Source organism: Xenia sp. Carnegie-2017, unplaced genomic scaffold, assembly GCF_021976095.1.
Source record: "Xenia sp. Carnegie-2017 unplaced genomic scaffold, XeniaSp_v1 HiC_scaffold_13, whole genome shotgun sequence".
In the NCBI taxonomy this organism is placed as follows: domain Eukaryota; kingdom Metazoa; phylum Cnidaria; class Anthozoa; order Malacalcyonacea; family Xeniidae; genus Xenia; species Xenia sp. Carnegie-2017.
The window spans coordinates 7,307,955-7,324,560 of NW_025813436.1; the positions used below are offsets into that span (position 1 = coordinate 7,307,955).

Sequence of the window (16,606 nt, forward strand, 5' to 3'; positions counted from 1 at the left end):
CTTTTCAAAGTGTAAAAAGTTTAAAAATCCGCTGTAACAAATACTTACATTGGATAAGTATGGATTTTTGACAGTATTTCATGTCTCCCTTATCTTCCACTTTCATTTTTTAGTTGACGTTAGATTGGTCAATTATAGCACGTTCAGACTGATTGCCGGAGTACGATACCCTGGTTCGGTCATAAATCTGCAGGCCCTTCACACTACGTAGTACCCACTAGCTTTGTCTATTTATAATTTCATGTTTTTCTTTGTAAACAAGTTTTGAAACCATGCGTTAAATACGTGCCTCTCTGTACACGTTACTCAGGTGTCGTCGTTCACATTGATGCCCTTTCCCGAGCACCGTATTTGCGTACTACCTCTTTTACTGGTGCCCAGACCTCTGGGCACTTATACACGGGCACCATTAAAATGTTGTGTTCATATTGATGCCCGTGCCTGAGCACCGTTCCAGGATACTCAGTCTGAACGCACTATAATAAACTTTACAAAGGAAATCGAACAAATTTTGTATATTGAACGATTCCTGATAAAACTGTTAAAAGCAACTTTGCTAACAACAATCCGATTCTGCGACCTTCTTTTGCCCGCCTCACTTTTCAAACCTCTCCGCGGCCCCTGTTAATGGGAAATGTGTCTACGCATGTGTGCATTTGAACTAAAGGAAATTATAAAAGAAAATTATGCTTTTATGCATTGAATGTATAATATAATTTAAACTGTGTTCATCTCATGGTTTATCTTCGTTTTATGGTCATTCTTATATTTGTACGCGCTGCGTATCTAGTCTAGTTCTACTTTTTTTTTGTTCTTTTTTGCGCGATAAATTATTACCGGACCTGGGATTACGCTCCTATGTCGTTTCTTTTTTTACCGGAATTTGGATGCTTTAAATTTTCGCGCGAAATCCCGCGCTACTTGACCGCGGATAGAAAATGGCTACTTTATTACATTTCTTTAAGAAAATCCCACCAAAAATACCTCCCAATTCTTCTCCAATTCCGGCAAACAACAAAGAAAAAGTTGAAGGTGAACCTCCAAAAGCAAAACCAAGATTTGTGAGTCCAAAATACGGAAAGAAAGGGGAAATACAGCCGTTGAAATTATTGAAAATGACCAAGAAGAGATTCTTTCAAGCAATAATGGAACTGCCTTGAGAAAAAATATAAATGGTAAACGAATGATATCGGACGGAGAAAGTGACGATGATGAAGTTACAGGCAAGAAAGTGAGTTTTTCTTTCATGAAACTTTGTTTTTATCGCCTTGTAATTTTATGGGACAGTGAGGGCGAACGTACAACACTTGAGCCTTTACATGGAAAGTTGGGTATCCAATATAAAGAATGTTTGCTGTTGTATTTAAATTTTATACATTTAAACGTGCAATGAAAATGTCGAATGCTGGAGCAAATGAAAGCAAGACATAAAAAATCAATTATCAAAATTTTATCGTAGATGATACTGCAGCACACTCAATTTCTTTGCGTTTGGGAAGGCCTAAGTTATCATCTCATGTACTTAAACTTAACATAACAGATGAAGTTGGAAGTGGTGTCATGTGCCATTGAATTGAATTTTTCTGTTAATGTAACAATATTACACACGTAGATACATGTAAATGAATGTTAATAACATGCAAAGATAAAATCATACAATAAAGTCTACAAAAATGGAAATTTTAATTGTGTTTGATTTTGCTAAATATAGTTCAACAGATGCAGAAAAAAGCGTAAAGCTACATCCTCTTTTCTGAAGCCATCTCGTAAAAAGCAAAAATCTCAACTGCAATCAGATGAAGAAGATGAAGAATCTGGTATGATTGATGAATGTCTTTATTATGCAAAGCAAAACTGCTTTTACCAAATCATTTTAATATGTGAAGTTATGTTTGTTTAAGGGGATGAATATCAACCTCCAAATGATGCAAGCACAGATGAATCATGCAGTAGTGGTGTTGATGAAGTTGATAGTGATGAAGCTTTGAGTGAAGAGGAAAGTCCAAAAGTAGGAAGACTTTATAAGTTTTGTCAGTAGTATTTCTTTTTTCATTTAACTATGTATGGTTTGTGTATGTATGTTTATAATATAGGTTTCATCCAAGAAAAAGAGGAAAAAAAGTGTAAAAAAGTCCCCCACACAGTCACCCCAAGATACCCCAAGAACTCCCAAGAGTATCCTCTCTCCAACATTGTCAAGTAAGATTGAAAACAGTGTAGGGAAAGCTGCAACAACCCTGTCAAAGTTTCAAGCAACATCTTCCCCATCATCAGACAAAAGTAGTGGCAATTTGTCAATTGTCTATGCTCATGAGTCTCTAGAGTGGCTTACTGAAGAAAAGATCAGGTTTGCATTTTACATTACTGTTTGTTTTGGGGTTTTTAAATCACAAGTTGGTTTCTTAAGTCTAATTTCACCACAATACATCAAATTCATTTAAATTGTTGAGTTAAGGTTGCTTAGTTATTGTTAGAAATCTATTGCTTCTGTTTTATACAATACATCTAGGTTATTGAATAAATTGCGTGCCCCTTTGGTGAACTTGCAAAATCATATTGGTAATCTTTTGTTTCATTTTAGAGACAAAGAGGGAAGGAATTCCAATGATCCCGAATATGATTCAAGAACATTGCATGTAAGAAAGAGACTATTTTGTGTGAAGTGAAGTGTTTTATTTAAAATCATTTGATTTATTGCTTTTATATTTAAGGTGCCTTCGTCATATCTCAATTCTAAAGATGTGACACCAGTAAATATCTTAAAAAATTATTCAGTATAAATATTATGCTTTTCTTACTTGTGATCAATGAGCCACAGAAAAAAAAGAACTTAATCGCTAAAATAATTCTTTCTTCCAGGGATTAAGACAATGGTGGAAGATTAAGATGGAAAATTTTGATACTGTGCTTTTCTTTAAAGTTGTATTTTGTCAAAATGCCTTCTCAAGACTTTACTTATAAATATTTATAAAGATATTTGTTTTTACATGTTACAGGTAGGAAAGTTTTATGAGTTGTATCATATGGATGCTGTTACTGCTGTGAAAGAACTTGGCCTCACTTATATGAAGGTATCTAACTAAGTCTAGCTACAATATTTTTACAAGACCTGGATCTAGTTTATATTAATTAACATAAAAATCTTACATGAAGGTATAGACCAGAGCCTACCTTACATCATTACATGTTGGTAAAGCCTAGGGCCTACCTACATAAAGGTTAAGAATATTGCCTACCTACATAGAGGTTAAGACTATGGCCTACGTACATAAAAGTAAAGAATAGGGCCGACCTAAATAAATGTTTAGACTAGGGTCTACCTACATGAAGGTAAGGACTAGGGCCTACAAACATAAAAGTCAAAACTGGCCTATCTTCATAAAGGTAATGACCAAGCCCTCTTTTTTGCAAATTGTGTAACAGATAACAATTCATTTGTTTTTGCAGTATTTTATTTTAACTTTTGTTATTCTTTCAGGGAAAGTTTGCCCATGCTGGATTTCCAGAAATTTCTTATGGTCGTTATTCAGATATATTAGTACAGAAAGGCTACAAGTAAGACGAAGCAACTATAAAGTGTTGCTATCCAGTAGATTGGTTTTTCTTAACTAACATTGCGTGAATAAAACCTGTTCTCCTCTTGGTTAATTTGCTCTTGTGAAGCAAGAAATGGTTGGACACGACCATCCAAGTTCATATTTTACAGCAGTTACCAAATTATTTCAACTATTAATTGATGAAAAACGTATTTTTCATTTCCGGAGACGTAACACGTCTATGCCTGTTTAAATATATTATCTATTTTAGGGTTGCACGTATTGAGCAAACAGAAACACCTCAAATGATGAGTAAACGAAGTAATATCTTTTTTATCACAAACTTTTTCACGAATAATATCACCTAAGGAATTTCATCATTCATTTAAAATTCGCATCTTTTTAGCAAAGGGCGAGAAAGTTGTTCGTAGAGAACTTTGTGCAATTACGTCAAAAGGTTTTTTTTTTGGAAGAATTATTTTTGTAGTTTCGTTTGTTTAAGTTAAAAAGTCGTTGGTTATCTGTAGTCATTATTCAAATCCTGATCGTGTCTTTTTCACAGCAACTAAAATGTTTCGATTCAATGAAGGTGACATAACGGATGATGCAGCGGCACATTTGCTGGCAATTAAGGAATCTGTAAGTGGGATTTTAGAGATCATTATCACTCGTGGCTTTAAACATTTTTACGTTGTAGCTACATACACAATAAAGTGATGAAGGACCTAAACCTTTTACTGCGCAATAATGTCAGGCAGCTTCATTGGAAATGAGTTTTAGCAATTTCTTTTGCAAATTTTTGTGCAAATAGAATACATTTGCAACTGGTTTTAATTTTAAAACATTGGGAGAGTGAATACATTTTGATAGTCTATGATGCTGTTGGACTCATTTTTTTGCCTTCACTATTGACGAAATTCGCTTAGTAAATATACTAACACATACAGTACCAAGGTTACCCAGCTGTCATTCTCAATCTGCGTTGTCGTGCTTTGGCAGTTTTTGTGCTTTGTTTACAGGGTTTCGACGAGAGTTGTGGAGGGAAAAGTATTTATGGCGTTTGTTTCATTGATACTTCCATTGGAAAGTTTCACGTAAGTTTCGTCCGAAAGAGTAATAAATCTATTTACAAACAGAAACCATATAACTCTTTTCAACTTTATTTTTTCAACGAGCCTCGTTTTCACACATACTTTCTAGATTGGACAATTTTCTGATGATAGGCAATGCTCGCGTCTTCGAACACTAATAGCAAGTAATGTTCCCGCACAGGTAATAGAAATCTGGATGTTTAACATTATATGTATGTGGAAATATGTTCTTCTGTTCTGGTACCGTTTTTAACATAGATTTTGTTCGAACGTGGCTGTATCACGAAAAAAACTCAATCTCTTCTTCAACATGAATTAGTTTCGACAATAAAAGAACAACTTTCGCCCGGTGTGTATTGATAAAGAAATATTATGTTTTTTTATCCATATGATAAATAACTTTAAGTTGGTGTATGTTCACCATGAATGATGAGTAAAATTTTTATTTAGTTACTGAGTTTTGGGAAGCAGCAAAAACAATCGGATTCTTACAAGAAAATGAGTATTTCTGGGAAGATGGGCAACAGGTATATAGGCAACACAAAGATTGCTGTCATATGATTGTAATTTTTTGCTATATCTACATTTATTTATTACATTTGTACGCAGTTTTAATGTTGCACGTCATCAGCATGTTTTACAATAAGTGGTTTGAACCAGGAACGAACGTTACATGTATTTAGATTTGGATCGTCCAGGTTAATATTGTCTTGAGTGATCTTCACTTCAATTTTCTTGACTCTGAAGATTTTCTACTCCTAAGGTTGTAGAAACGTCATTCAACATAAACAGCAGCAGTCCTTCTCTGGACTTTTTTATATCATGGACAATCTACATCTATCAATATATCAGCATGTTTTACAAAGTTTCTATGAAGAAACGCTCCTTCATAAATGGAACTTGATATTTAAGATTTGCTTCTTTTGCAGAAATGGCCAGAAGCATTAAAGAATATGACCTTAGGTGGTAAGAAAGGCAAATGTCACTTTTGATGACAACTATTTTGTTTAAGAAGAGAGGCATTAAGGAAATTATTTGGTTCATTGGGTTTCTTGACATTTTTGTTTTGAGTAATTACGATATCCGTTGATGGTGCGGATGTAATTTTAATGCAGTCAGTAAAGCCAAACAGATTCCAGAAAAGAATCTATAGTATTTTCTCGTACTGCAGGAAAAGTTATTAATATTTATGATAATAATGATAATTATGGTATTTGTATTAATGTTTAGCTTGATATAAAAAGCTGCTAAAAAATTAAGAAATGCATATACTATTTTATTTGAAAATATACTTGCATCTTACCATAATATATTGCTTAACTTGCCTGTATGAATTATGTTTCAGATAATGCTTGTCTAACGGTGTGTGAAGATTATGAATTGGCTTTCTCCGCTTTCGGTGCTTGTATTTGGTATCTAAAGAAATGTTTAATTGAAAACGAACTCATTTCAATGAAAAAATTCGAGGTATAGTTTATTTCAATATTGCGTTTTCTTTTAAATTCAAAGAACATGTAGATAGCGTTTGTCCACTATCACTCCATTTTTGCGTTCATATTTTTGAACTTTTCTTTTTGTTGTGTAGTTCTATCAACCGTTGGACGAGACAATCGACCACAGAAAAAGTTCATCTTTTATGAAAGGACGAAAGCATATGGTACTTACTTGTCTTCTACGTTTATGATGTAAATGCTGGCTTTTACAATGTATTAGAATGGTTAAGAAAGCGAGATTTTTGGCAAAACATACTTGTGATCGAAGAAGATTTTAAGTTTTTCAGCAAGTCCCATCATAATTCTTAAAATTCACTTTCGTCGTACGTTGTCCTGTGGTCAATGTTTAATGTCTTCCAGTTGTTAGATGGTATAACGCTGACCAATCTTGACGTCATACCAAGTGCCGTGCATACAACACTCGAGGGGACGTTGTTAGAACACGTGGACCATTGTTGTACTCCCTTTGGTGAGTGTTATGTATTTCATTAATAACAGAGAAACCATAGATTATGTTAACATAAAATATGAATTCATGGTTGCCTTTTGTTTTAAATATTGCTAACTTTCTAAAAAAAATATTGTGCATTTTACAATTAAATTAGCTCCATTTACAATAACCTGCCCATTTCCATGGATGAATTGTCCAAGACTTTCTCGCTATGTTGTGTAAGATTTACTGAGTCAACTGTTTGTGTTGGACTGCTAGTGAAAAAATTTTGTAATGCCTAAATTCTGTAAAGAAAATTTCAATTTAAATTTCAGCATAGTAAAGAGTTTAAAAACACGTTAATATTTTCTTTAGGAAAACGACTTATCAAACAATGGCTTTGTTCCCCTTTATGCAATCCCAAATCGATATCTGACAGGTTTGCATTGCTCAATTGTACAATAAACAATTCACTATCCATGCACACTAGCTATCCTTATCTGTACTTGAGACTTTTATTTACTTAAAGATTGGACGCTATAGATGACCTCATGGCAAGACAAACACTTGTAGCTGAAGCCCGGGAAATGTTGCGTACTCTTCCAGATCTTGAACGTTTGTTACGGAAGTAAGCAAGTGTTTGACAATAATTCCAAATCATGGCAGTCTTTATCATTAGTTCTTCGAGCTTTTTTACACTGCTTAATAGAAAATACAGACGTTTCCCAATTTTCTTTAATATTAGTGTTGTGAATGATGCAATAGAAAGGCGTCTAAAGTTTGAATTATTTGTTTTTTCATCAGAATTCATAGTATGGGTTCAATCGGTCGGAGTAAAGATCATCCTGATAGTAGGGCCATCTTTTATAACGAAATCACTTACAGGTAATGTGGTTTACATCGAAGTTTCTTTTTAAATGGTTGTAACCAACAACTAAACCACTTCAGTATAGATAAAGTTATAGTTCAGTTAAGATTTTTTTCTGAAGACACTGTAGGAGATGTGAAACAATTTCTGCCATTTATTCTGAAATCTTGTTTTTGTAGTAAAAAGAAAATCGGCGACTTTTTATTGACTTTGCAAGGTTTTGAAAACGCAACAAAACTCTGTGTCTTGTTTGAGGATGACTTGAAAAGTTTAAAGTATGTCTTAGTTTCAGGGTTTCGTGTTGTATTATTTAGTAAATAATGGTGACACTGACCAAATATTGCTAAATTAACAATTTCAGATCGAAACTTCTGAAAATGACTGTTGGTATAGATTCTTCAGGAAATGGGGGAATCTTTCCTGATTATAAGGACGAGTTGCTTTTCTTCAATGTACGTAAGCAGTTTCATTTAAAACTTCCATGTGTTTACCTTGAATGAAAGTAGTGTTCTTTTTGTTGTGTAGCTATAATGTTATTTTGTTCTGGTTGGGTTTAATTTATTTTCGATTTAATTGTGGCAAACCTTCACCTGTAATGTTGTATTGTAATCATTTATTTTGCTTACTTTGTCCATAGAAAGCGTTTGATCACACAAAGGCAAAAGACGAGGGGGTTATCCTCCCCAAACCAGGTTAGATTTAACTCACATGAAATTATATGACGTGCACTAAGTCACGTGAACTCTCCTGACGGTTTGTGTAACATTGTAGATTAACTTGAAAACATTTAAATGATTTCGAGCACAATTTATTATTTATGCAGGTGTAGATGAAGATTATGACAAAGCCATTGCAGACATGAAGGAGACCAAGCAAAAATTGAATGATTATTTGGATCAACAAAAGAGACGTCTTGGATGCAAGGTGACTGTGATGTATTTCATTTTAACATGATGGAAAGTCGTCTTCCTACAGTTTAACTAAAGAATATTTCACCAATTAAAATGCTTTTGAATATTTCAATATACAATATATTGGAGTAAATTGTAAAATATTATAATATTATAATATTATAATATTATTAAAATATTATAAAATATTGGAGTAAATTTGTAGCGTTTGATTGGCTAATATCCTGTGTTTAGTGGTGTCAGTGACGAAATCAAACGATAACTAGAATTTTTTTGCGAAAAGGCGAATTTGCACTTTTTCAATTTTTGATTACGTCTTTTTATAGATATGTTTTTGGGGAACAGGAAAGAACAGATATCAAATGGAGATTCCAGAAAATGCTTTGGCTAAAAAAACTCCTCAGGAATATGAACTACAATCATCCAAAAAGGGTTTCAAACGTTACTGGTCTCCGGAAATTGTGCGATTGAACGAAATTCTAACTGAAGCGGAGGAGAGAAGGGACGCTTGTCTAAAAGACACCATGAGAAAAGTGTTCTATCAGTTCGACACCAGGTAGGGTCATGGGACATAGGTGGATGTCAGGTGTTAATGTAAATTTAAATCGCTCTTCGTATGGATACTATACGTTAGTAGGAGCTTATACTATTGGATCAAATTCAATTTAGACCAACTCTATATACAACGGCTCAGTTATCTACGTGTTTGCCCTTGATCAAGTCTATCTGTTCTAACTTGTTCTTTCTTAAAATGTGCCCACACAGGCACATTTGCTAAAAAGAATATTCAATTATCATGAAGTATTTTCTAGGTACAACGTTTGGGAAAAAGCTGTTCAATGTCTTGCCGTACTTGACTGCTTAATAAGTTTAATGATGTATAGGTAAGTTCTCTCATATCTTTATCTCTTTTTATATAATATTCAGTAAATCATTGAGCTGTTGTTTATTGTATGAGCGGTTATTCAAAGATGAGGTAGCCTATCTCTGTCTTTGTAAAAGACGTTGACTGTTATCAACTGTCAATTATCACATATCTGTCTTTGTAGTACACAAACCGAAGGATTGATGTGCCGACCGGAAGTTGTATTTATCGAGAACGATGATAAGGTGAGGGTAAATTTTAGTTAATTACCACATCACTGTATCTTACATTTTTTATGGTTTGTAACAACATACAAGTTTGACACGGTTTCGTACTTTTAGCCATTTATAGAGATTCGTGACGGCAGACATCCATGCGTGGGTAGAACCTTTAGTGGCGGTGACTTCATTCCTAATGATACAGTTATTGGATGCCCGGATCCTATGGGTAACACAACTGACTGCAGTACATGTGTAGTTGTAACTGGACCAAATATGGGCGGGAAGTCCACGCTGATGAGACAAGTTGGCCTTATTGTGATACTTGCTCAACTGGTAAGATTTTCATCGATGCAACGTTGTTCTGTTTTGTTGTTAAATTTGATTGAGGAATTACTTACTGTCTTAAGTTTAAAATGTGATAAATAAAAATTTGGATTTTCTTTAGGGTTGTTATGTTCCTGCAATGAAGTGTCGCCTTACACCTGTGGATCGTGTGTTTACTAGACTTGGTGCGCATGACCGAATTCTTTCAGGTATTGCTGTATGATTTATCAAGATTTGTATATTTTGTACCTTAACTTTTTCTCTAGCCCTCTAATCAATTACCATCAAATCAGAATATCTTCTAAGCGCTTATTTCTTATATCTTGTAAGATGCTTTGCTATACAGCTGTGTGCGTTATTGAGAGTCTGCTCCAATAAACATAATTTTCAAAAAAGAACTTTTTAAATTCAAACGTTTACGGTCAATCGTAAACAATCCTTGTTTTCTAAACGTTAAACAAAAGGAAACTCAAGAATGATCACAAATTGAGTGATTTACTTGTTACGTAGGTGAGAGCACGTTTTTCGTGGAACTTAGTGAAACATCGTGTATATTACATCATGCAACGAAACATTCTTTGGTGCTTCTTGATGAATTAGGTTTGTATCATATGTCTTCATTACTGACTTCTGTGACCTGCCTGGATGTATCATATGTCTTCATTACTGACTTCTGTGACCTACCTGGATGTATTTAAGGCTTACACGCTTTTTACTATACGTTTTTGAAGATTATAGACAAATTACAATTTGCAGCTTTAACTCGTCAGTACGATTTTTCAACATGGTTTTTTTGTAAAGCCATCGCCTTTTTAGTACACCTGTATAATTCAAAAAAGTTTTCAAATAAACTTTGGTGCTTTTACACGATAAATTTCTCTCTTAATATTGCAGTATGTACAGTTATTTCATGTTCAACGACGATCATTTAAAAATGGGAAATAAATTTGATTTTAGATTTTTTCATTTTTAGGACGTGGCACCGCTACGTATGATGGGACAGCAATTGCATCAGCAGTTATCCACAACTTGTCTCATGAAATCCAATGCCGTACCCTCTTTTCAACCCATTACCACTCATTGGTGGAGGATTTTAGTAACGATCCATTCGTACATCTTGGTCATATGGTACGAACAATACGTTATGTTTATATATTCAGGTATGAATACCTTTGAGGACTTTTCTCTTTTAGGCATGTATGGTTGAAAACGATGATGATACCGGAGATCCAAGTCAAGAAACCATTACTTTTCTCTACAAATTCGTCCGTGGAGCTTGCCCAAAGAGTTACGGTTTTAATGCTGCACGGCTGGCTTGTATTCCTGAAGAGGTTAGTTACGAAGTCCTTGGTATCACGTGATCTTTGAATAATTTAGTTTAGTCAAGGCTTTCTTTAACTCTTTCATGAAGACTTACATTGAATCTATGAAAAGACCTAGTTTGAAGGTTACAGAAATATATATTATCTATACATTTAGTTAATGTTGGTTTTCTTACGTTGTAACATGTAGCAGCTCTGCTTTTTCTAGATCTAGTGCACAAGGAATGGAGTATATTTAAAAAACACACACGTATTACACGTTTTTCTCATAGATTATCCGTCTAGCAATAGATAAAGCAAAAGAGTTTGAAGAAAATGTTGAAAGAATTAAGCTGTTCAGGTATTTTTGAAGGGGTTTCATAAACTCAAGTTTAACAAACCAACCAAAACTCTTCTTATATTGCTGTTTTTTCACTATATTTAGGAAATTGACGTGTGAGAAAAATAACAATCTTAGAGAGTTGGTGCCTTTGACGCACAAAATATTGAGGTAATTGGCACAAGAGGACTATGAAGATTTCATCTCTTGTTGTGAGTGTGTATGTTTGACAAGTAAATTTTCTTTGATAATATCAGAAAAACGAAAGACGTTTTGTTTTGTTGCTGTAGGTTTAGTAGAATATGCAAACCGAAAGAATTAAAATTTTGATACTGTTTCAAACTTAAAATTTTAAGTAATTGTTCTTATAATAGAAACGCGAGCATTTTCTTCTGTATCATAATCTTGATCACGGATTTTAGTATTCTGGGCTTGCAGTGTTTATTCTCCATATAAGGAAGTTGTCGAACAATTCCGTAAATGCAATTTGTGACGTCCGAGATTGTTTGTTAACAATCGTTGCATAGCAACAGTTAATTCCATTATTGCGGCTTGCATTTCCGAACGTGTACATTTTTCGAAAACGGCGATGTGCGAATTGATAAAAATGATGAATTCCGTTGTCTTTCGGCTTTTTATGGCCATTTTGTTTGTGCTATTGATTATAAACCCTATTGTAAATGGTCCTGTTTTGTCTGAGGCAGAGAAAACTGAGATTAGTAAAGATTGTTTTTTAAGAGGTGAGCAATGTTTTTTTTTTGCTTATTTGTGAAATTGGGTGATAAGCTTTGCAATTATTTTCCTTTACAGTTGGGCCAAGAAACATCTCTTGTGTGTTTACTGACGATCCGATTCTTTATATGGGTAAGGAAAAAATCCAATCATTTTTACAAGACAATTTTTCCATGCAGTTTTTCTTTTTTCCCCAGTGAAAACCTACATAGTGCTTGTGGAGGATTTCTACAACCTCAGAATTTTTCTAGGTGAGGGTGTAGAATTAAGGCATGTTGGTTGTGACTCTGCTTTGAAATGTTTTTTGTATATTTTTAGTGAAAATGCTCAGTAAATTCCTAGAATATGCTTGTCAATTTTACTGGAACACGATAAAATATCTCAAGTCTTTACTGATTATCCAAATGCTTTGGGTGTTTTATGACATTGCGAGGGTTTTATTTGGTTCTTACTACGTTTACAGTACTTTTATTCGACCAAGGTATCGTATTTGCACTCAGATTTTAGATTATCCTGAAAGGCATATGAGATAAGATGTTTTTTGAGTGTTTTCTTTTCGTGACTTATTTATTTAGGTTATTTTCCGTTCAGCTCATTGAAAGGCATCTAGACACATTGGAAGACTTAGAATCGAGTTTCTCTCTCTCTGATTGCAGTCCTTCTATTCGCTTCATCTTTCCAGGATCAATATCAACGCACAGCATAAGTGTAAGTATATAATGTAAGACTGCTTGTATAGAAAAATAAGAATATAAACTAAGATAACGTGTGTTGTTCTAAGTAGTGATGAATGAACAACAGAGAGCGAAAGCAGTCTTTACACTTTCCAAAATATAAACTAAGATAACGTGTGTCGTGTAGGTAGTGATGAATGAACAACAGAGAATGAGAACAGTCTTTACACTACCTAAAATATAAACTAAGATAACGTGTGTCAGTGTAGGTAGTGATGAATGAACAGTAGAGAACGAGAACAGTCTTTACACTATCTAAAATATAAACTATGATAACGTGTGTCAGTGTAGGTAGTGATGAATGAACAGTAGAGAATGAGAACAGTCTTTACACTATCTAAAATATAAACTAAGATAACGTGTGTCAGTGTAGGCAGTGATGAATGAACAACAGAGAATGAGAACAGTCTTTACACTATCTAAAATATAAACTATGATAACGTGTGTCAGTGTAGGTATGATGAACAAGTAGAGAATGAGAACAGTCTTTACACTATCTAAAATATAAACTATGATAACGTGTGTCAGTGTAGGTAGTGATGAATGAACAACAGAGAACGAGAACAGTCTTTACACTATCTAAAATATAAACTAAGATAACGTGTTTCAGTGTAGGTAGTGATGAATGAACAACAGAGAATGAGAACAGTCTTTACACTATCTAAAATATAAACTATGATAACGTGTGTCAGTGTTGGTAGTGATGAATGAACAACAGAGAATGAGAACAGTCTTTACACTATCTAAAATATAAACTATGATAACATGTGTCAGTGTTGGTAGTGATGAATGAACAACAGAGAATGAGAACAGCCTTAACACTATCTAAAATATAAACTAACATAACGTGTGTCAGTGAAGGCAGTGATGAATGAACAACAGAAAATGAGAACAGTCTTTACTCTATATCTTAAAACAACATCAGTGAAAGTGGTGATGAGCGATGATTAAACTTTACAGTGTGAGCAGAGACGACTAGACATTCAAAACAGTCTTTGTACCAAGTAAAATACAAAATGTTTGTTTAGGTATAAATAATATATATTGAGAACTTTAAGATCTTGTAATCTTTCATAGGAATCTTTTGATGCGTGGAGCAGAATTGAAAGACCTCTTATGTCTTCGACGATTGAAATAGAACATTGCTCAAACGATGAGCTTAATATGAAACAAGACCACGACTCATCACAATCTCAGAATTTATCACTTGGACAGTGTTCTGATACTTGCCTTTCTTCTGGAATCAGGAGAATGGCGAATGACAAAATTACATACAACTGTGAAGATAGTTTGACAAGACTTTCTAGAAGTATGCCATCTTTGCATATTTCTGACAATTCGAAAGGTAAAGTTTTCCCATTTGAAGAAAAGTTAATTATCTTTATGAACAAATGATGCTGTTCAATAAGTCCATGTAGCTGTAGTTCTTATATGTACAACGTTTCTTTTTTGCTTGCTTTTTAAAACTTTTATTTGCTTTTTTTGGCAGGCATGTCTTTGTTGTATAATTCTATAAGCTGCTCCAGTATTGCTTTGCCTACTCGTTCCAGTTTTGCATTGGCTGGACCTCCTTATACATCCAGTTCGGACAGCGACAGTTATAAGTCAGTGTCCTCATTCAAAAGAAGTTCAAGCGCCTCCTCTATAACCTCCGTGTGCAGCGACATTACTGATATTGGCGATCAAGCGACTTTCGTATACGATCAGTTAGCCGAAGTAGAAAATCTCACCGAAGAAATTGATCAAGAAATTGATCCATCTGAACCTATCATTTCTCAGAAAAGTGAGAAATCTGACTCGACAGTTGTCTATTCACTATACAAGTATCCTGTTCATGGATCGATAACATCCTCAGATCCTCAGCAACCGTTATTACAGCGTTGTCAACGTGAGTATGTGTTTTTTCAAAGACCGACGTATTACAGAGACGAGCCAGTCAGTGATTGGCTAGCTAAACGTTTTCATCCGAGTCCACCACCTTCAAAAATCAAGTGTCAACATTGCGTTAGAATACGTAGACGGAAGGTAAAGCAGCTTCCTTGGAAGAAACGTATTATTGAGAATAGACCCACTTTCATGAACGATAGCTTGTTTCTAATCAACCGATCGAGGACTGACGTCATTTTAGATGGTATCCCGGATGGCGTGGTGGAAAATACCCCCTGTAAGCCCTGGGGATCTATGATAGAACTTCATCATCCATCAAATTCCCACGTGTCAAGGATTCATTCCTCTCTGCCTAATATCACGAAAGAATTTGTTTTTAAGAATCACGTGGATTTCAACGCGCGGAATTTTGAGGATTTTACAGCCCCTAAAGATAGGCGCGAGTTTGACGTCATTGAACGATATTGGTTGAGCAAGAGTGAGATAGAGGAGCAAAATGAGAAAATGGAACAAGTCTTGAGAGGTAAATGGATGATCTTAAATTAATTAATTAGTCACTCGTGGAAAGTGGCTTAACACCTTCCTGTTTTTGGACCGTTATTTTATTATATGTCTGTTCTATCTGGAATATACCCGTAGTAAAATAATTGAGAGAAAATCTCAGTTTAAAGAGAGACGCTTGTACTGTAAACGGGCTAGTGGATACCAAATTTTACTTAGTTTGAGATTGGTTGTATGGCAAAATAGCTTAAATACTCGAAAATTTGTGATTTTGTTAAAGGAAAGAAATTTACCACCGACAGTTTGCCAACAGTAGTGTTATGTTCATTTGCTCCGGAGCCTATCTTTTTTTTCTTTATTCTACAGCTAACGAAGTGAGGAGACAAGAATCGATTCATCGGATGCGTAGATTTCTTCCTTCGTCAGATGAGCTAATTGAGGAGATGCCTCTCCCAATAAAGGTGAAGGGTCGAGTTGATTTCACATTATAGTAAAACTTAAGCTTGCCTAACTTTAAAAAAATTTGATCTTTTCATCCAAACTTATTGAGATCCTTACTTATTAACTACTGTGGTGAAAGAGTGTGGGTCAAAATTAATCATCGCAGCTCAATTATTTAGAATACTTTTAAATCATTTTTATTGGTTATGAATCTCAAGGTAATTACGTTATAACTCTGATTAACAATTCATTTGCTAAGAAGGAGTATTCAAATGCAGATATATTCACGAATAAGCTGTTGTAATTTTTGACTAACTGTACATCGTACGCAGTGCTGCAGAACTAAATTTATCAGATGGGGGGCTTTCTTGACGTTTTTTTCAATAGTGCCCTGTTAAAATTACCCATTTCAAAGATTCGTAACACGATTAGAAATCTTGAGTCGTTTATGTAAGAAATCAAAGATTTTTTAAATTTTAAATATTCCATATTTTTATTGATTTTACTTCATTCTTTTAGAATAATAGATGACTATTATATATTTATTAATATGTTAAAACTGTTAAGTGCCATCAAAACTTTATTCTGTCTATTTTCCTTTGTAGTTACCACCAACTCGTTTTCAAGAACTAAGACGGCAAGTTAAAAATGAAATTTTTGTTCCTATTCTTTTTCATGTCGGCAAAGATTTATTGTTAAGTGTAGCCTTTGACATTTTTACAAAGGCTGTAGGGTGACTTTGTGATTTTCCGAAATATTTGTATAAAGTAGTTTGATAAAAATTTATAATTATGTTTTAGAATAAATTAATTAATTTATCAATAATAAATTCATATTTAGCTTATACTGATGTTTGCAGGTGCTGGTCTATTTTTAATTATAAAGTAGTTTGTGATTTAAAATCATCCTAAGACGTGATAGAGGCATGCAA

The 16,606-nt window shown here is 34.1% G+C and overlaps 2 protein-coding genes across 2 annotated transcripts; both read left to right on the forward strand.

The window, feature by feature from the left end:
• On the forward strand, positions 1-11,729 carry LOC124455251 (DNA mismatch repair protein Msh6-like). The gene is made up of 37 exons (XM_047005944.1): positions 1-1,231; positions 1,712-1,817; positions 1,902-2,008; positions 2,094-2,347; positions 2,582-2,636; positions 2,712-2,750; positions 2,860-2,919; positions 2,997-3,071; positions 3,479-3,555; positions 3,808-3,857; positions 3,943-3,993; positions 4,099-4,175; positions 4,556-4,630; positions 4,737-4,808; positions 4,886-4,976; positions 5,078-5,154; positions 5,557-5,593; positions 5,973-6,094; positions 6,213-6,284; positions 6,481-6,589; positions 6,926-6,989; positions 7,080-7,178; positions 7,355-7,435; positions 7,598-7,693; positions 7,780-7,870; positions 8,056-8,110; positions 8,242-8,342; positions 8,656-8,885; positions 9,142-9,213; positions 9,379-9,439; positions 9,536-9,748; positions 9,861-9,948; positions 10,250-10,339; positions 10,713-10,867; positions 10,933-11,070; positions 11,334-11,401; positions 11,486-11,729. Exons 1-37 carry the CDS (start codon positions 1,184-1,186, stop codon positions 11,553-11,555), a joined length of 3,426 nt encoding a protein of 1,141 aa, XP_046861900.1. The 5' UTR covers positions 1-1,183; the 3' UTR covers positions 11,556-11,729.
• A 200-nt stretch (positions 11,730-11,929) lies between these two features.
• LOC124455288 lies at positions 11,930-16,504 on the forward strand. The gene is made up of 8 exons (XM_047005978.1): positions 11,930-12,244; positions 12,310-12,363; positions 12,431-12,593; positions 12,688-12,820; positions 13,924-14,191; positions 14,336-15,256; positions 15,601-15,695; positions 16,281-16,504. Exons 1-8 carry the CDS (start codon positions 12,241-12,243, stop codon positions 16,410-16,412), a joined length of 1,770 nt encoding a protein of 589 aa, XP_046861934.1. The 5' UTR covers positions 11,930-12,240; the 3' UTR covers positions 16,413-16,504.
• Positions 16,505-16,606: the final 102 nt, after the last annotated feature.